This window comes from Cervus canadensis, chromosome 26, assembly GCF_019320065.1.
Source record: "Cervus canadensis isolate Bull #8, Minnesota chromosome 26, ASM1932006v1, whole genome shotgun sequence".
In the NCBI taxonomy this organism is placed as follows: Eukaryota; Metazoa; Chordata; class Mammalia; order Artiodactyla; family Cervidae; genus Cervus; species Cervus canadensis.
In genome coordinates, this window is record NC_057411.1 from 971,941 (window position 1) to 992,337 (window position 20,397).

Here is a 20,397-nt window from a genome sequence, read left to right on the forward strand (position 1 = left end):
GGCAGCTAACTTCACAGGGACAGCCTGGTGAGGATCTGGATTCAGGGTACCCCTTACATTTCTGGACTGGAGTTTTCTTTCTCGATTCTGTTTTACATTTTTGTGACCCAGTTGTTAGTCCCTTCCGGTTTTTGCCCTGTGCCCCATTTACGAAGTTCGACTCCTCTCCAGCTTTCCCAGGATCGCTTGTCATCCCTGGCGATGTTTTTGGGGGTAGTTTGATTGAAGATTTGCTGCGTCTTGCGAGGAGAGTCACACACCATAGTGTGCGGCAGTGTTGTTACTCAGGAAATTCAGCTTAAGCTGCTGTCTCTTCCAGAGACTGTCTCCTTGGCCTCCAGGCCCTGGTCACCATCTGTCTTCACCACCCTCTCCTTCACACCCATAGCTTTCAGCTCTGCTCTTCCTCCCCTTCACTCCTTTCTGGACAGAATGGCTTTCTTCCTGCCTGTGAAATCATGCTTTCATTCCCACAGGCAGACTCTCAGGTGTCCTTCTGTCCTGAAGCAGGCTTCCCAGCGTCATGAAGCATCCGCCCAGCAGGCTCTCTGTTCCTATAGAGGCATTCTTTTGCCAGCATTTTCTGCAGTTGGTACATTTCTGTATGTGAAGTCACTAATGCAACAAACTGAGACCTCACCATTAAACAATCCTAGGAATCACAGTAGGGTAAAGTACACAGGTACTGTCTAGGCTCTCTCTACCAGCTGTGTGATCTTGGATCTGTTTTCTCTGGGCCTGTCAGTTTTTCAGTCCGTGAAATGGGGTTAGTAATAGAGCCTGCCTCGTAAAGTTGCTGTGAAGATTAAACGAGTTCATGTGAGGGGCTGGCCGCAGTAACTGCTCAGTCGATGCACTGTTAACACTCTGGGGGCTCAGAGGGTTAGACGAGGACCTTGTTCTTTTTGGGAGAAGCAGCCTGGTATACTGGGAACGTTCTGTTCCAGGTGGACTGCATTTGTTTCCTGAACTTACCTTTCACTTTTCATACAGATATTTTAGCTCATAACTGTTTGTTTCACAAGAAGTACATAGCTTTCTGCATTTTCAGTTGTCAGATTCCAAAATGATTTATTCTCCTGAAATCCTGATCTAGCTTCCCACTCCCTGCCTCCTGGCATGTTCTGATTGTTATGGGGTCTCACCTTCCCCTCTAAAGTAAGCTCCTTGAAGCCAGGTACCATTTCCTACTTGTTTAAAGTCTGCTAATATAGAGGGTAAATTTCTGTGTAACTGACCCTTTTCTGTTTTTTATTCTAGATGGTGCCTGCTGTAAACCTCAACAGAAAAAGAATGGTGAGGCAGCCAAGGCAGTGGCTTCTTCTCTGGACTGGTTGTTGGCGGGCGCTGCCTTTGGCAGCCTCATATTCCTCACCCACTGGATTTTTGGAGAAGTGTCCCTTGTCTCCAGATGGGCAGTGAGTGGACATCCCTATCCAGGGCCAGATCCGAACCCATTTGGGTGAGTTTGGGTTTGGAAGCAATCCAGAAACTGGCTGGTGTGGTTGAAGACCTTGCTTCTCTGCGTGAGCAGCTCGACAAGCAGGACATCACTGTGTACTCTGGAGATGAAGGCGCTTGAGGGCTGTTTGCCCCCATGCTGAGGGGACGCTGGGAGGTGACAGGGGCGATCGAGGACTGTGTGTGGCCAGGTGAGCGGTTCCTCGGACTGTGAGCATGTAAAGGCAAGGGCTTTTTGTTCACAGACGCAGCCCAAGCCCCTGGGACAGAGCCTGGCACACAGTAAGTCCTCGTCAACGTTTGTTGTTGACTTGGAGATAGACAGTGATCAGCCGTGTCCTCTCAGGCTTTTTGCTGTCTTCTGAACACCAAGGGCCATCCTTCACCTTAGAGGGAGGGAGCAGGCAGGAGAGTGGCTGAGAGCCTCACTCCAGAGCCGGAGGGCCTGTTTCAGATTCTTTGTCCCACGTGGGCGGCGATGTCTAATATCCAGCAGGTTACTCAAGTGCTCTTTTCCCCAGTGTCCTCCTCTGTGAAATGGGGATAATTACAGCATTTATTTTGGGCTTCCCCTGTGGCTCAGACAGTAAAGAATCTACCTGCAATGAGGCAACACCTGGTTTCGATCCCTGGTTTAGGTTATTCCCTGGAGAAGGGAATGACAACCCACTCCAGTATTCTCTTCTGGAGAATTCCATGGGTAGAAGAGCCTGGTGTTCTACGGTCCATGGGGTCGCAAAGAGTCGGACACAACTAAGCAACTAACACTTTCACTTTTTCATAGCATTTACTTTACAGACCTGTGAGAATTAGCTGAGCTAGTATATGTAAAAATCTTCAAACAATTCCTGCTATCTAGTAAGCACTCTATATTTTTTAGTTTATTTATGTTATAGCTACTTCATTGAGTGCCATGTTGTAATTTCCCGCTATAGTTTAGTTAAATTCTTTTTTTAATATTATATTTATTTATTTCTTATTAAAATTTATTTGGTTGCACTGGGTCTTTGCTGTAGCATCCAGGATCTTTAGTTGCAGCATGCAGACTCTTAGTTGTGACATGCAAACTGTTAGTTCCAGCATGTGGAATCTAGTTCCCTGACCAGGGATTGAAACTGGTCTCCCTATGTTGGGAGTGTGGAGTCTTAGCCACTGGACCACCAGGGAAGTTGTGTTTAGTTCAATTCTTTTTTCCCTCCCCATCTCCTACAAGTTTTTGCCAAAGTAGTTAAAGAATGAAATAGTTTGTGGTTATTTTCAAAGACACAATTTATAATTATTTATCAAACTCACCTCAGTCCTAGGGAGGCAGAGACTATTGATAAAAGCAGGACTGAGGTTGAGAAGAGAATGAAAAGAGGTACACTAAATAGAAACTATTCCCAGTGACTTTTTCTTTTTGACTTCGGCAGAGTCATTTAAAATGTCCCATGGCCAATATGAACTATAATAGTCTGAGAAAGCTCAGTTGCTTTGTTGACATTGACCATGAAAGGCACAGATGTCAGTCATGACAAGTCAGAAGTGCTCTTATGTCAGTGTTCTGGACGTCTGTAATATTGTTTCCCAGTGGGCTTCCGTGAGCTCGTTGGTTGCCTCACACTCACGTTGTCTCTTGGATGTGCCTAGAGGTAGAAGATACATTTCCATTTTATATTTGGGGCAATGGAATAGTAACAGATGTCCTGTAACATGTCTGTTTTTTTTTTTTTTTTTTTTACAGAGGTGCAGTTCTGCTGGGCTTGGCGAGTGGATTGATGCTCTCACCTTGTTCATGGTTTCCTGGTTCCAGTTTAATCTGGTGGATTACAGGTGTGTGGTTTCTCTGCAGAAATGCTTGGTTGTCCAATTTACTCATGAGTACGTGCCCCTGGGATGGAAGGAGATGACCATATAGGCGTGTGCTCTTGTGGGTGGGACAGTCTCACCAGCTGCGGCCCCTGGAACTCAGATGTAACCCCCCTACCAGGGGTTACTGGCTCCAGGCTCTTGCTTCCTCCTCCTCATTCCCCCACTCCTCCTTAGCTGTCTTGTCTGCCTGATGATGCTGACATCCTCTCCCTGTCTCCTAGATAACTTATCTGGGTACAGATGTCTGTAGCAGTTTTACAGATGGTCTGAGGAGATGGAGGGTTGGACATGCTATGTGGCCAAACCGCTTCCCCTGTCTTGCTTCTCTGGTTTTCAGGAAATGTGCTCCTTTGGGACTTCACAGTGAAGTTCAATTTCCCTTTCTCTTTTGCGGGTAACAGTTTCACTCCCTACTCCTCTATTCAGCCTTGGGAGGGTCCACGTTTGTTTATTCAAAAGCCTGTACCCTTTCTGCCCAGTCACATCCTTTAGGATTGTAGACTCTTGATGAAGACTATCATATTTCCAGAAAGATCTACTTTTGTTTTTTTAAGGTTTTTTTGGTATGGACCATTTTTAAAATCTTTATTGAATTTGTTACAATATTGCTTCTGTTTTATGTTTTGCTTTTTTGGCCCCAAGGCATGTGGGATCTTAGCTGCCCACCCAGGGATTGAACCGTCACCCCGTGCATGGGAAGGTGAAGTCTTAACCACTGGATGGCCAGGGAAGTCCCCGGTCTACTTATTTTAATGATTGTGACTGTTTTGTTTGTAAGGTACAGTTCTGGCGAGGCAGAAAAGGAAAGACGACCTCAACAGAAGTAGGTTACCTTTATTCAGGCAAGGAGGGGCGACAGTCGGCCTAACGACCAGGCTGAGCACCGAAAGGGATCAGGGAGGCTTCATACTTATAGGGAGGTTTGTGGAAGTGATAAGGGAAACGTCAATCAGGTGGGATATTTTGAGTATTCTTTTGTTGAGATGACACTTCTAGTTGGGCAGGGGGTGATAAGTCTTCTGAGCGGGTGTAGGGGGTGGTAGGTTTCCGAAAGGGGGTGCTAAGTCCCAGATAGATGCAACTGGCCTGGAGCATCAGGATGGAACTAAAGTTATGCTTTGTTTTCTCTGAAGTTAGATGATTCAGCAAGGGGCCTTTGAGACTGTTGTTCTCTTTTCTAGGCCCAAAAGACTCCTTCATTGTTACTGTGACTGAATTATGCAACTCTTTTCCCTTCCCCTTAAAAGGCGGGACTGGTTAGAGTCAGTTTTAGTGTTAAGTTAAAAAAGAAAAAAAATCCACTCTGCGACAGTGCAGATGCTGTATTTGGTTTATGTGAACAGAGATGTCCTTACACATGTTAATGAAGCAGGTGATTCAGAGTTTTGTACTAGATGCTGGGTATGGGTTTGTGAGATAACGTATAACGATAATGGAAGATAAGGTTTAATAGCCTCATAGGTGGTGGTGGTTGTGGTTGTTAAGCCGCTAAGTCACGCCCAGCTCTCTGCAACCCCATGGACTGCAGTGGTCCAGGCTCCCCCGTCCTTCAGCACCTCCCAGGATGCTTCTGTACACCCTCTGTGCCGTCAGCCCCGCATGGAGGCGTGTGTCAGCCCACTGCTGCTGCTGCTGCTAAGTCACTTCAGTCGTGTCCGACTCTGTGCGACCCCATAGACGGCAGCCCACCAGGCTCCCCCGTCCCTGGGATTCTCCAGGCAAGAACACTGGAGTGGGTTGCCATTTCCTCCTCCAATGCGTGCAAGTGAAAAAGTGAAAGTGAAGTCGCTCAGTTATGTCCGACTCTTCGCGACCCCATGAACTGCAGCCTACCAGGCTCCTCCGTCCATGGGATTTTCCAGGCAAGAGTACTGGAGTGGGGTGCCATTGCCTTCTCCGGTGTCAGCCCGCAGGCTGCGCAATTCCTGAGGTTAACCAGGTCCTCATCCTCCCGGAGCTGTGTGAGCAAACTGTTGCAGTCATGTTGAGCTGATTTTACTTGTTTCTGTATTTTCAGGTAGACATTCCTTAAGGGAATACTTGGTGTGAATATAACATTAGGAGTGACCTTTCTTCTCATCAAAGAAATGCCTCCTGTAATTGCACGCAAAAATGGCCAGAGAACCTTTCAGTGCTGAGTGTGCAGTGAGCATATATAGCTTCTTAATCTGTATGCAATTAGGAAAAAAAACATGAAATGCATTGAAAGTTGTTCAGCATTTATATCATGCCTTTTCTCATGGCATAGGAGCAAAATGTTAGTTGGGCATGTAATTAGCAGCTTCATTTTATTTTATTATTTTTTTTTTTTAGCAGCTTCATTTTAAACCTGGGAAAACTGAGGTCCACAGAAACGTAAAGAACAGGAAGCCTTGAACTTATAGTTTTATGCTTATATTTATTTCCCCAGATAAGTAAGCAGAGCCTGACGCATTAAACCTAATCTAGTTTGACTATCTCTCTGAAGTATTAAATAAAAGGCCCTAGGGGCGAGCCGATTTAAGGCTTCTAATGGCTATTTGCACTAGAGAGGAAAGCAGGGCTGTAATTCATGAACTCGATCACCCTCTCTGCGTGCTCACCTAAAGTAAGCTGGAACTCACACTTAATTATCTGGAGATGGTGCCCACTTTTCACTGTGATTCATCTCTGGAAGACATCTCAAACTCGAGTGAAGAAAAAGAAATCATATATTTTCATTGTACAGTTTAAGTCCCAACTAGATCCAAGTATGAAATTCATTATGGCAGCGACCAATAGAATTTCCCAGATGCGAAGAGGCAGGAACTTTTGATCTTGATGCCAATTAAATTAGTAAAATCAAAGTTCTATTTAAAAAGACATCTATGTCCTAAATGCACTGATAGGACCCCAGGGTACTATACAGAATGCTTATAATTTCATTGTATGAGGAACTTGGTCAATTGAAAAGGAACGTGTTGGTTATTATAAGTATCATTGGAATATTCAATTATTATGAATTCTGCTTGTTGTCTTAGATATTATAAAGATTTGGGGGAGATTATTTGGTGTTGGTCCTTTAATGGACCGGAACCTGGTGGTCTGGAGTCGACGATAAGAAAGTAAGAGAGAGGAAGAGGCTGACATCCCCTGGTTTATGCGGAAAGCCAATAGAGCCCTGTTCTTGGGCTCACGCTGCTGCACGTAGGCACCAGGCGCCCTCTCGAGGGGGTGAAGGCACAGGCGCCTTCTCAAGAGGGTCTTAGAAGCCCGGGCAAGAAAGTGAGCTCAGCGGGCCTCCGCGCTCCAAGGAATTAGCCAGAAATAGAGAGAGAGAGAAAGAAAGACAGACACGGGGACCCAAGCTCTGATGGAGCAAAGGTGTTTTAATCAACATGGTGTGGGCATATATACTGTCTTACAAGGTAGTTATTCTCAACAAAGATAAAGATTAAAATTCCAGACTTACAAAACACAAGGCGATCCCTATCAAAGAGAGAAGAGGGTACTTATCACCATAATGAGAAACTAACGAAGGAAATGCCTGGATTCCTCAGCCCCAGGAAAGGTGTGCCTCTCCTCTTAATTAGGAATTAATAAGGGCCAAAGGTTTCCTGACAGATCCAAAACAGCACACAGGAAGCCTCCTGTTAAATGCTTCCTGACAATTTGGGAGGACTCAGCCTCAAACAAAACACTACTTAAGCTACATGGTTAAGAGAAATAGGCAAAGTAACAGTGTATCGTATGCTCCCAGTGGTGTACAAAAATGCACACATATGCCTTTTTCTTCCTGTGTACAGACCGCCTCCCGGAGGATGGCAAAGAAAATACTAACATTGGTCTTCTTCACTAAGGGGAACTCATAGGGGACCAGAGGGACTCTTTTTCACCTTCCAGATTTTTGGGTTTTGAATTTATAACCTACTTAAAAATACAATTTTAGTGGATTGAAAATATGTAGCCTGTTTAAAAATAGAAATGAAATTAAAAATGAAAGTGATCACTGTCAAGGGTAATTTGAAGAGACATTTTCTTTCCCTTCTTTGTAGTAAGATGGATGCAACAATGTCATAGATTAAAATATCTAATTAGGACTCATTTTTTGGGAAAACAGTCATTGTAAGCTGGTAAACTTGGAGCTTCTCTGGTCACTCAGCTGGTAAAGAATCTGCCTGCAATGTGGGAGATCTGGTTTGATCCCTGGGCTGGGAAGATCCCCTGGAGAAGGGAAAGGCTACTCACTCCAGTATTCTGACCTGGAGAATTCCATGGACTGCATAGACCATGGAGTTGCAAAGAGTGGGACATGACTGAATGACTTTCACTTTCACTTAAATTGGTAAATAGAAAAAATCCCTCTCCCTAATAATCCTGATGCTGGGAAAGATTGAAGGCAGGAGGAGAAGGGGATGACAGAGGATGAGATGGTTGGATGGAATCACTGACTCAATGGACATGAGTTTGGGTAAACTCCGGGAGTTGGTGATGGACAGGGAGGCCTGGCGTGCTGCGGTTCATGGGGTCACAAAGAGTCAGACAAGACTGAGTGATGGAACTGAACTGAATAATCAACTAAACAAAAATCAAAGTATGCTATAAATTTCATCATTAATTTGGTAAAACTTTTTAGAAAGAAATGCTTTTGGCAGTGTTTCTGGAGGAAGTGAGGACTGCTATAATCTCTCAGGAAAGCACCACAAGTACTGACTCTTTAAAATGCTTTTGTCTGCTGACGCGGCAGTTGTACTTCTAAGAATCTTTTTAAGAATTATTTTAAGGAAATAATCAGAGATGTAGTGAGAGATTAATTGACAAAGAAAGGTGTTCCTCACAGTGTTGGAAGCTTTCTAAATGTCCGTCAGTAAGAAAATGATTGTTTATTTTTTGTTGTGTATTTATCCAGTGGAAGAATATACATACATAAACATGTTTTAGAAGAAAAATATTAATGACATGAAAAAAATGTTCTTGATATAATGTCCCACAAAAAGCAGAATATAATCCTTAATATGTGGCTTGGTTTCATTTTTTTTATGTAAAAATACTTCTGTATATATACAGAAAATGACATAGGGGAAATATATAGGAGTATTAGCGGGGATTGTCTTATCTCAGTCCTATGTGAGCCTTAATTGCTTCTTTACAGTTCTGCATTCTTAAACTTCTGTGGTGAATAGGCTTTACATTTATTTATTTCAAATTAAAAAAAAATTGCTCTTGAAATAACCATGTTAAAAATTTGAAGGTCTAACGATGTAATTAAACTCTGTGGGTTGTAGCGGGCCCTGGAGCCGGGTTCTCACTGTCATCTGAGTGATGTTCTTTCTGAAGCGGGGGAGGACAGTCCCATGGCCGTGTCCTGTGATGGTGCAGGGGCGCTTACCGTGGATGAGAGCCATGGGGTGCCAAGATGCTGGCTGGACCCTCTTCCTGGAATTCTCGCCCCAAGCAGTCAGAGGCTACTGTAGACATCCTTAAAGGGTGGGTCTCTATTATATATACTATTGACGGAAATGTCCAGTGTCTAGAAAATGTCATATTCTGTGCAAAGGCATTATATTGATGGTTCCAAAATGGGGTGCTGTGCTGCCATCTCAAAGCCGATTTCATAGGAATATGGAGAAAGGTCATATTCCTTCAGATCTGGCTCAGTGAGTTAGCAAACATTTACCAAGTGCCTCCAATGGACCAGGCAGATTCCACAGCCCCCAGCACTTCAGAGGCTGATGTGTGCATGAATGAACTGCCTGCAGAACTATAAAGCAGTGAGTCCAGGAATGCAATCTCAGTCACAGCTTCCTTTAGGACTGTGAGATTGAGAAGGTCAATTTATGTATTGTGGGTTGAGGGGCAGCATTTACATGGATGGAACCTGCTTTAGAAAATTTCTTAACAAAAATGTTCAGAAACTACACTGGCTTTACCTGTTTTCTAATGTCCTAGATCTGGCTGGTTAAATTAAATTAACATATTCTTGGTATTTCATATAATTTCATTTTTTTTTTCAGTTTTGGCTGTATGAATCTTTACACAAATAACCTAAAAATGCCTTCTTCTCTTCCACTGCTCTTCTCGAAGACCTAGCACTGGACTGAGATTTCCTGGACCTACATTCCACCTCCAGCCGTGCAAGTAACTAGCTGCGTGACCTTAAGCAAAGCATATTAACCTTGACAAGACCTTAGTTTCTCATCAGTCTAGAAATTGAACCAGCATGCCCCCTGAGGTCCCTTCTGGCTCTGAATAGCATCCTATAAGTTTATTATTCTTTTTTTTTTTTTCAAAGAAAGTGGAAGAGACTATTACTGCTTTCCTGTCTGACTGGTTTTCCTTCTGTCTCTCACAAACAGGAGCGACCTCGGCGGCAGGACTCCTTTACCTGCCCACATGGGCAGCCGCTGTGTCTGGCTGTGTGCTTGCCCTCTTCACGGCATCCATGTGGCCTCAAGTGCTTGGACACCTTGTTAGCTCAGGCTCAAGCCCTGGGAAAGCCATGACCACTGCCATGATGTTTTATCTTCTAGAAATATTTTTCTGTGCCTGGTGCACGGCTTTTAAATTTGTCCCAGGAGGTGTGTATGCCCGAGAAAGATCTGATGTGCTTTTGGGTGAGTACATTTGAAAGATCTGCATTCAAGTCACTACTCAAACATTCCCTTCAGGACTGACTGAGATTTAACACTTTACATGACTGATTAGAATAAATAGGATGATTTTGTCTTTCTTATTGAAATAGACTGTTTTGGTTAAAAAAAAAAAAAAACAACACTAGAGGAATGTCTTAAATTACTATTTAAAAAGAAATTTCTTGGGACCTTCCAAGCGTTTCAGTGGTTAAGACTCCCTGCTTCCATTTCAAGGGGTGCAGATTCAATCCCTGGTTGGGGAACTAAGATCCCACATGCTGTGTGGCTTTAAAAAATGTAAGTTGAAAAAAGAAAGAAATTTCTTATTTCATTGATGACTTTCAGTAATATTTATTACTGCAAAGGCCTTGGAAGTAAATTTGTTGTTTAGTTGCTGAGTCATGTCTCACTCTTTTGCAACTCCATGGACTGTAGCCCTCTGCCCGCGGGATTCTCTAGGCAAGAATACTGGAGTGAATTGCCATTTCCTTCTCCAGGGGCTCTTCCAGGCCCAGGCACTGAGCCCAAGTCTCTTGCTTGGCAGATGACTTCTTTACCACTGAGCCACCTGGGAAGCCGTTGGAAATAAATAACTGTGAAAAAACCAAGTTTAACCCATAATAAGGTATAAAAGAGGCCCATGAAACACTGTATTATATGATACGTAAGGAAAAAATATGAGCATGGTGCTCATATCGCTATTTTGATGGTAGGCTTGTAAATATGTATATAGGAAGTACTATTTTTTTGGTTCTCCTGAATTTTATGTATGGTTTTTATTTACCCTCTTTTTACCAATAAAATAGATTTTGCATATGTGAATCTTAGTGTAAATGATAAATGATAAGTGAAATGTAAATGATAAAATCATAGAGTTCATATCTTCCATTTCAATTATTATGACCTTACATACCAAAATTAAATTTCATAGGCTTAGCTCAGTTTAATATTTCAGAAATTGTCTTCTGGCAGTAATGAAATTACTGATGTGTACCAAGCAGACACAGATCAAATGTTGCCTGTCATTTCAGTTTTAAGTAAAACATGTCCAATGCCTCCAAGATAAAATCTTTGAAAAATTGAGGAGATAAAACATATTTTAATAAGGGATTCCCTGGTGGCTCAGATGGTAAAGAATCTGCCCTCAATGCCAGAGACCTGGGTTCAATCCCTGGGTCAGGAAGATAAACCCTGGAAAAGGAAATGGCAACCCACTCCAGTATTCTTGCCTGGAGAATTCCATGGACAGAGGAGCCTGGTGGGCTACAGTCCACGGGGGTCACAAAGAGTTGTACACGACTGAGCAACTAACACTCAGTTCTTGTTTGTTCACACATTTTTCTACTTGTTCATTTATTCATTAAAAAATTATCGCGCATCTACTGTGGTCCAGGCCTAGTGCCAGGTACCGGAGATTTAAGAGACAGAATCCTGGCCACCTGGAGCGTCTGTGTTGTGGGGGAAACACCACGCATCACATTAGACAGACACTTAGGGAGCTATGCTGGGGTGAATGCTGCATGGAAGTCTGGGCTTGACTTGTGTTTGTCTGTCGGTCCCCCTCGTGCCCGTGGAATATATCCAACCACTCTGTGCATGTGCACATAAACTTTTCTTCTCTGTGAGCTAGACATTTGTCAGGACAGTCCAGTTTGGAAGAGGTATTTTTTAATTATGTGAAATACTTTAAAACAACTTTTGAGGATTTGCTGATTTTGGTAGATATCAAAGCTGTGACCCAATCAGAGATATACACTGCTGTATTTCCTCTGCGGTAGTCTTGGCTTTGCGAACTTTGTGTTTTTTCTGATTTCTTTCAGGTGTGTGTGCTCTGTCCTGCTCTATCTTCCTGTCCAATGCCCTGCTTTTTTTCTTACTCCATCTTGCTTGGGGGTCTGCCATGTGGAGCAATGGAACGAAAGTAAGAGCCATTCTAAGCGTATGTTTCTTTCTTTAGAATGTTATGAGCAACAGGCATTTTGAGTTCCTTCTAACTACTTGTGGAATTGCAGAAATCATGCTTTATTACAGCTTCAAATACCTAAGAATTCTTTTTAGTAATAGTGACATTATGTTGATAAGGCCACAGAAACTGAGGAACATCGGTGAAGTTCAGAGTAGCTTTGAATAACCATTGTAAAGAATCTGTATTAGATCAGAAACTAGTTATAAAAGTATCGTCTAGGTTTCTCCTGCTGTTTCCTAGCACATAACTGTTTTTTTAGCCTTCCACCTAAGCATCTTTTACCTGACTCCCTAATTTATATATTGCTCAGTCACACCTCTAATTCTCATTTTATACCATGTTAGAAATATGCAGACTTCACGTGTAAGCTACACAGAAATGCATCCCAGTTGAGCTCATCTTTCTCGGCTCCGTGTGAGTTCCAGCATGCATCCTCTGCTTGGACACACAATCCAGGCCGTGAATGCTGCCATATTAAGAACCTCTTCTTGTTATTAATACTCTTCATATTAAGTGTCCTCTTCTTGTGCTTCTCAACTCGGTGCATGTAGTCCCTTCTGTGAAGACCAAGTCCTTGAGGCAGTCCAGAAGATGACTTTCTTTTTGTCCCACCCTTCCCTGGACGATCAATAGTCAGTAACCAAAACTACTGCCAACCTAACAACTATGAAATACTCAGGAAATTATAAGAAGCCCCTTATCAAGAAAAGATTGGGGTCTTTTAATGTACAGCTTAATTTCTAGAACCCTTCCTGATTTCTAATGATTATCCCAATAATTAAAAGTAATATTGGAGTAACTGCTTAGGTACTGAGATAACTCAGTAACTGAATTTTCAGGATATATCCATTTAAATGGAATTTAGGCTCCTGGAATTTGCCACTGGAAATAGTTTTGGATCAAAATGTAATATATTCATCTTTCTTTTTTGACAGGGACAGTGATGCTAATTATTGGGCTGAATATGCTATTTGGTCCCAAGAAAAGCATTGATTTTCATTTTCAAACAAAAAACAGTCCTAAAGTGCTTTTCAGGAAGAGTGAAAAATACGTGAAACTTTGTGAGTATAGTTTTGCTTTATTTTAAAAAGCATTTTATTATGAATATAAATTTTCAAACATGTGAGATTAAAAAGTATAATGAACCCGCATGTACCCTTTAACCCAGTTCCAACAATTATTAACATTTTGCCCGTGTTGTTCATACCTTTTTTTTTTATGAAATACTTTAAAGGAGATATTTGATTATTGAATCATTTCAACCATAAATACTCTGTGTTAGTTTTGTTTCACTTCTAAGGTAGATTTAACTAGGATTTCCAGAATATTTGTTGAAATCGTTGAGACTATTTATTTTGTTTCTTGTTCTCCTTTTTTGGAAATTAAATATGTTAGTGTTTGAAATACTGTTGAGCAGAAACAAATATCAAATTAGTTTACTATTCAGTCTGACTCATCTCAGAATATACTAGATTAAATAAAAACGTTTATTGAATGTATAACATTTGCAGATAGTGTCTTAGCACACACCCATCCATACTTAGTCATGTCTCTGCGACCCCATGGACTGTAACCCACTAGGCTCCTCTGTCCACAGGATTTCCCAGGCAAGAATACTGGAGTGGGTGGCCATACCCTCCTTCAGGTATCTTCCCGACCCAGGGATTGAACCCAAGTCTCCTGCGTTTCCTGTGTCTTCTGCGTTGCAGGTGGATTCTTTATCACTGAGCCACCGGAGAAGCCCCAGTATACTGCATTGTTGCTGCTGTTTAGTTGTGAAGTCGTGTCTGACTTTGTGATCCCATGGACTGCAGTGCTGCAGGCTTCCCTGTCCTTCACTATCTCCCAGAGTTGGCTCAAACTTGTGTCCATTGAGTCGGTGATGCTATCCAACCATCTTATCCTGTGTCACCCCCTTCTCCTCCTGCTCTCAACTTTTCTCAGCATCAGGGTTTTTTCCCAATGAATCGGCTGTTCATATCAGCTTCATTGGAGCTTCAGTTTCAGCATCTGTCCTTCCAATGAATATTCAGAGTTGATTTCTTTTACAATTGACTGGTTTGATCTCCTTGCAGTCCAAGAGACTCTCTAGCACCATTAGTTTGAAAGCGTCAATTCTTTGGCATTCAGCCTTGGATTCTAAAAATTTTAATATAAGAAATATTTTGGGCTTGATTCTGCACAGGGTTTTTGCAGTGGTTCCTGCTTGTGGAGAATTGTTTTCTTGTATATACTTATGATTTTATTTTATTTATTTGTTTTATTTTCGTGGTTCTTGGAAATGTTTTTAGCAAAGCTTCTTTGATGTCTGAGTTTAAAGTATGGGTTATATATGCATGTCAAACATGAAAATTAACCCGAGAAATAGACACTTCCCCTTTACATAAAATCCATGGCTAATAAATTCAATAATTTCATTAAAACTATTAAAAAATAAGCTTAGTTTCTTCTTCTTTTTTTTGATGTTAATAATTGTTGTATTAAGTGTTTTTTTTTCTTTTTTTTTCATTTATTTTTATTAGTTGGAGGCTAATTACTTTACAATATTGTAGTGGTTTTTGCCATGATTGACATGAATCAGCCATGGATTTACATGTGTTCCCCATCCCGATCCCCCCTCCCGCTTCCCTCCCCATCCCATCCCTCTGGGTCTTCCCAGTGCACCAGCCCTGAGCATTTGTCTCATGCATCCAACCCGGGCTGGTGATCTGTTTCACCCTTGATAGTATACTTGTTTCAATGCTATTCTCTCAGAACATCCCCCCCTCGCCTTCTCCCACAGAGTCCCAAAGTCTGTTCTGTACATCTGTGTCTCTTTTTCGGTTTTGCACATTGGGTTATCATTACCATCTTTTAAAATTCCATATATATGCGTTAGTATACTGTTTTGGTCTTTATTTTTCTGGCTTACTTCATTCTGTATAATGGGCTCCAGTTTTATCCATCTCATTAGAACTGATTCAAATGAATTCTTTTTAATGGCTGAGTAATATTCCATTGTGTGTATGTACCACAGCTTCCTTATCCATTCATCTGCTGATGGACATCTAGGTTGCTTCCATGTCCTGGCTATTATAAACAGTGCTGCGATGACCATTGGGGTGCACGTGTCTCTTTCAGATCTGGTTTCCTCGGTGTGTATGCCCAGGAGTGGTATTGCTGGGTCATACGGCAGTTCTATTTCCAGTTTTTTAAGGAATCTCCACACTGTTCTCCATAGCGGCTGTACTAGTTTGCATTCCTACCAAGAGTATAAGAGGGTTCCCTTTTCTCCACACCCTCTCCAGCATTTATTGCTTGTAGACTTTTGGATAGCAGCCATCCTGACTGGCATGTAATGGTACCTCACTGTGATTTTGATTTGCATTTCTCTGATAATGAGTGATGTTGAGCATCTTTTCATGTGTTTGTTAGCCATCTGTATGTCTTCTTTGGAGAAATGTCTGTTTAGTTCTCTGGCCCATTTTTTGATTGGGTCATTTATTTTTCTGGAGTTGAGCTGCAGGAGCTGCTTGTATATTTTTGAGATTAATCCTTTGTCTGTTGCTTCATTTGCTATTATTTTCTCCCCTTCTGAGGGCTGTCTTTTCACCTTGCTTATAGTTACCTTTGTTGTGCAAAAGCTTTTAAGTTTCATTAGGTCCCATTTGTGTATTTTTGCTTTTATTTCCAATATTCTGGGAGGTGGGTCATAGAGGATCCTGCTGTGATTTATGTCGGAGAGTGTTTTGCCTATGTTCTCCTCTAGGAGTTTTATAGTTTCTGGTCTTACATTTAGATCTTTAATCCATTTTGAGTTTATTTTTGTGTATGGGGTTAGAAAGTGTTCTAGTTTCATTCTTTTACAAGTGGTTGACCAGTTTTCCCAGCACCACTTGTTAAAGAGGTTGTCTTTTCTCCATTGTATATCCTTGCCTCCTTTATCAAAGATAAGGTGTCCATAGGTTCGTGGATTTATCGCTGGGCTTTCTATTCTGTTCCATTGATCTATTATTTCTGTCTTTGTGCCAGTACCATACTGCCTTGATGACTGTGGCTTTGTAGTTAGAGCTCTGAAGTCAGGCAGGTTGATTCCTCCAGTTCCATTCTTCTTTCTCAAGATTACTTTTGGCTATTCGAGGTTTTTTGTATTTCCCATACAAATTGTGAAATTATTTGTTCTAGTTCTGTGAAAAATACCGTTGGTAGCTTGATAGGGATTGCACTGAATCTATAGATTGCTTTGGGTAGTATAGCCATTTCACAATATTGAGTCTTCCAATCCATGAACACGGTATATTTCTCCATCTATTTGTGTCCTGTTTGATTTCTTTCATCAGTGTTTTATAGTTTTCTATATATAGGTCTTTCATTTCTTTAGGTAGATATACTCCTAAGTATTTTATTCTTTCTGTTGCAATGGTGAATGGTTTTGTTTCCTTAATTTCTCTTTCTGTTTTCTCATTGTTAGCATATAGGAATGCAAGGGATTTCTGTGTGTTAATTTTATATCCTGCAACATTACTGTATTCATTGATTAGCTGTAGTAATTTTCTGGTAGAGTCTTTAGGGTTTTCTATGTAGAGGATCACGTCGTCTGCAAACAGTGAGAGTTTTACTTCTTCTTTTCCTGTCTGGATTCCTTTTATTTCTTTTTCTGCTCTGATTGCTGTGGCCAACACTTCCAAAACTATGTTGAATAGTAGTGGTAAGAGTGGATACCCTTGTCTTGTTCCTGACTATAAGGGAAATGCTTTCAATTTTTCACCATTGAGGATAATGTTTGCTGTGGGTTTGTCATCTATAGCTTTTATTATGTTGAGATATGTTCCTTCTATGCCTGCTTTCTGGAGAGTTTTTATCATAAATGGATGTTGAATTTTGTCAAAGGCTTTTTCTGCATCTATTGAGATAATCATTCAATAAATTCAGTAATTTCATTAAAACTATTTTTTTTTTTAATTTTTTTATTAGTTGGAGGCTAATTACTTCACAACATTTCAGTGCGTTTTGTCATACATTGATATGAATCAGCCATAGAGTTACACGTATTCCCCATCCCGATCCCCCCTCCCACCTCCCTCTCCACCCGATTCCTCTGGGTCTTCCCAGTGTACCAGGCCCAAGCACTTGTCTCATGCATCCCACCTGGGCTGGTGATCTGTTTCACCATAGATAATATACATGCTGTTCTTTTGAAACATCCCGCCCTCACCTTCTCCCACAGAGTTCAAAAGTCTGTTTTGTATTTCTGTGTCTCTTTTTCTGTTTTGCATATAGGGTTATCGTTACATCTTTCTAAATTCCATATATATGTGTTAGTATGCTGTAATGTTCTTTATCTTTCTGGCTTACTTCACTCTGTATAAGGGGCTCCAGTTTCATCCATCTCATTAGGACTGGTTCAAATGAATTCTTTTTAACGGCTGAGTAATATTCCATGGTGTATATGTACCACAGCTTCCTTATCCATTCATCTGCTGATGGGCATCTAGGTTGCTTCCATGTCCTGGCTATTATAAACAGTGCTGCGATGAACATTGGGGTGCACGTGTCTCTTTCAGATCTGGTTTCCTCAGTGTGTATGCCCAGAAGTGGGATTGCTGGGTCATATGGCAGTTCTATTTCCAGTTTTTTAAGGAATCTCCACACTGTTTTCCATAGCGGCTGTACTAGTTTGCATTCCCACCAACAGTGTAAGAGGGTTCCCTTTTCTCCACACCCTCTCCAGCATTTATTGCTTGTAGCTTTTGGATAGCAGCCATCCTGACTGGCGTGTAATGGTACCTCATTGTGGTTTTGATTTGCATTTCTCTAATAATGAGTGATGTTGAGCATCTTTTCATGTGTTTGTTAGCCATCTGTATGTCTTCTTTGGAGAAATGTCTGTTTAGTTCTTTGGCCCATTTTTTGATTGGGTCATTTATTTTTCTGGAATTGAGCTGCAGGAGTTGCTTGTATATTTTTGAGATTAATCCTTTGTCTGTTGCTTCATTTGCTATTATTTTCTCCCAATCTGACGGCTGTCTTTTTCACCTTACTTATAGTTTCCTTTGTTGTGCAAAAGCTTTTAAGTTTAATTAGGTCCCATTTGTTTATTTTTGCTTTTATTTCCAATATTCTGGGAGGTGGGTCATAGAGGATCTTGCTGTGATTTATGTCGGAGAGTGTTTTGCCTATGTTCTCCTCTAGGAGTTTTATAGTTTCTGGTCTTACATTTAGATCTTTAATCCATTTTGAGTTTATTTTTGTGTATGGTGTTAGAAAGTGTTCTAGTTTCATTCTTTTACAAGTGGTTGACCAGTTTTCCCAGCACCACTTGTTAAAGAGGTTGTCTTTTTTCCATTGTATATCCTTGCCTCCTTTGTCAAAGATAAGGTGTCCATAGGTTCGTGGATTTATCTCTGGGCTTTCTATTCTGTTCCATTGATCTATATTTCTGTCTTTGTGCCAGTACCATACTGTCTTGATGACTGTGGCTTTGTAGTAGAGTCCTGAAGTCAGGCAGGTTGATTCCTCCAGTTCCATTCTTCTTTCTCAAGATTACTTTGGCTATTCGAGGTTTTTTGTATTTCCATACAAATTGTGAAATTCTTTGGTCTAGTTCTGTGAAAAAATACCGTTGGTAGCTTGATAGGGATTGCATTGAATCTATAGATTGCTTTGGGTAGAATAGCCATTTTGACAATATTGATTCTTCCAATCCATGAACACGGTATGTTTCTCCATCTGTTTGTGTCCTCTTTGATTTCCTTCATCAGTGTTTTATAGTTTTCTATGTATAGGTCTTTCGTTTCTTTAGGTAGATGTACTCCTAAGTATTTTATTCTTTTTGTTGCAATGGTGAATGGTTTTGTTTCCTTAATTTCTCTTTCTGTTTTCTCATTGTTAGCATATAGGAATGCAAGGGATTTCTGTGTGTTAATTTTATATCCTGCAACATTACTGTATTCATTGATTAGCTGTAGTAATTTTCTGGTAGAGTCTTTAGGGTTTTCTATGTAGAGGATCACGTCGTCTGCAAACAGTGAGAGTTTTACTTCTTCTTTTCCTGTCTGGATTCCTTTTATTTCTTTTTCTGCTCTGATTGCTGTGGCCAACACTTCCAAAACTATGTTGAATAGTAGTGGTAAGAGTGGATACCCTTGTCTTGTTCCTGACTATAAGGGAAATGCTTTCAATTTTTCACCATTGAGGATAATGTTTGCTGTGGGTTTGTCATCTATAGCTTTTATTATGTTGAGATATGTTCCTTCTATGCCTGCTTTCTGGAGAGTTTTTATCATAAATGGATGTTGAATTTTGTCAAAGGCTTTTTCTGCATCTATTGAGATAATCATTCAATAAATTCAGTAATTTCATTAAAACTATTAAAAAATAAGCTTAGTTTCTTCTAAACAATTATTTTCTGTTTTCTGTTCAGTTTTGTGGCTGCTTGTTGGTGTGGGATTGTTGGGATTAGGACTACGGCATAAAACCTATGAGAAGAAATTGGGCAAAGGGGTAAGTAATTAAAAGTTTTGATATAGAATTTTAAGTGATGCCTATGTATATGCATGCCTTTGTATACTTCACCATTATGACTGAACCCTACACCTGGGTCTGAGGACTTCAGGGCTCTGGATTCCACATTCTTAACCTTTAGGTTGGGCTTCCCCATTGGCTCAGTGGTAAAGAACCCTCCTGCAATGCAGGAGACCGTATTCGATCCTTGGGTCGGGAAGATCCCCTGGAGAAGGAAATGACGATACACTCCAGTATTTTTGCCTGGATAATCCCATGGACAGTGGAGCCTGGTAGTTACAGTCCATGGAGTCACAAAGTGTTGGACACAACTGAGCAACTAATCAGCAACAAAAACAGCAACAGCAAACCGTTAGATCACAGGCTGACAACATAGTGGAACTGATTTATGAAGTTAGGTTCTTGGGACAGGATAGACCCATATATTAGAGTTAAACTCATCATAATTTCTTATGTAAAGTTATTTTTGTCATTCAATGACTTAACATATCCAAACTATGAGATAAAAAACTATTTTATAGTGGACTTCTTTGAACTGTTTGGTATATATTTCTGAAGGCAACATATATGATTCTTTAAGAAAAATCTTAAAGATAATTCTAGATTTTGTGGATTGTGCTTGGTATTGATGGGTCATGAAAGTTTTCTCATCTCTTCCTTTCCTCTCTTGTCTATAGTTTAATGTTTTATTGTCCTTTTCTCTTCTAGGCAGGTGGGCAGAAGCAAGAGTAAGTCATTGCAATATGGTGCTTTCCATCTGCTCTGATTAAAAGTTTGATATGTTTCATAATGCAGTTAGAATTATAGGTTGCCAAAAATAGAATTTGAGGGTTACCTTTGAATTTTGGCAATCTGAATTATCAGGCAAATTTTCCCATTAATTAAAAAGCTATAGTGAGGATGAAGCCCATGCTCCTTTTATTTAGCTTTGTATGTCCAGCACGTCACAGAGTACTTGGTACATAGTAAAAACTCAGTAACTATTAAAAAGTAAATAGTTCATTACATGGTCTCTTTCTTTTGCCC

The 20,397-nt window shown here is 40.8% G+C and overlaps 1 protein-coding gene across 3 annotated transcripts in view; it reads left to right on the forward strand.

Moving 5' to 3' along the window:
- Positions 1 to 20,397, forward strand: part of CWH43 (cell wall biogenesis 43 C-terminal homolog) — a 55,169-nt gene that overhangs the window by 8,814 nt on the left and 25,958 nt on the right. For all 3 annotated transcript variants that reach the window (XM_043448482.1, XM_043448483.1, XM_043448484.1), the window contains 5 exons: positions 1,261 to 1,462; positions 3,185 to 3,273; positions 9,627 to 9,884; positions 12,804 to 12,929; positions 19,271 to 19,350. In XM_043448482.1, the coding sequence (XP_043304417.1) occupies positions 1,261 to 1,462; positions 3,185 to 3,273; positions 9,627 to 9,884; positions 12,804 to 12,929; positions 19,271 to 19,350 (755 nt within the window). The remainder of the gene's footprint in view (positions 1 to 1,260; positions 1,463 to 3,184; positions 3,274 to 9,626; positions 9,885 to 12,803; positions 12,930 to 19,270; positions 19,351 to 20,397) is intronic.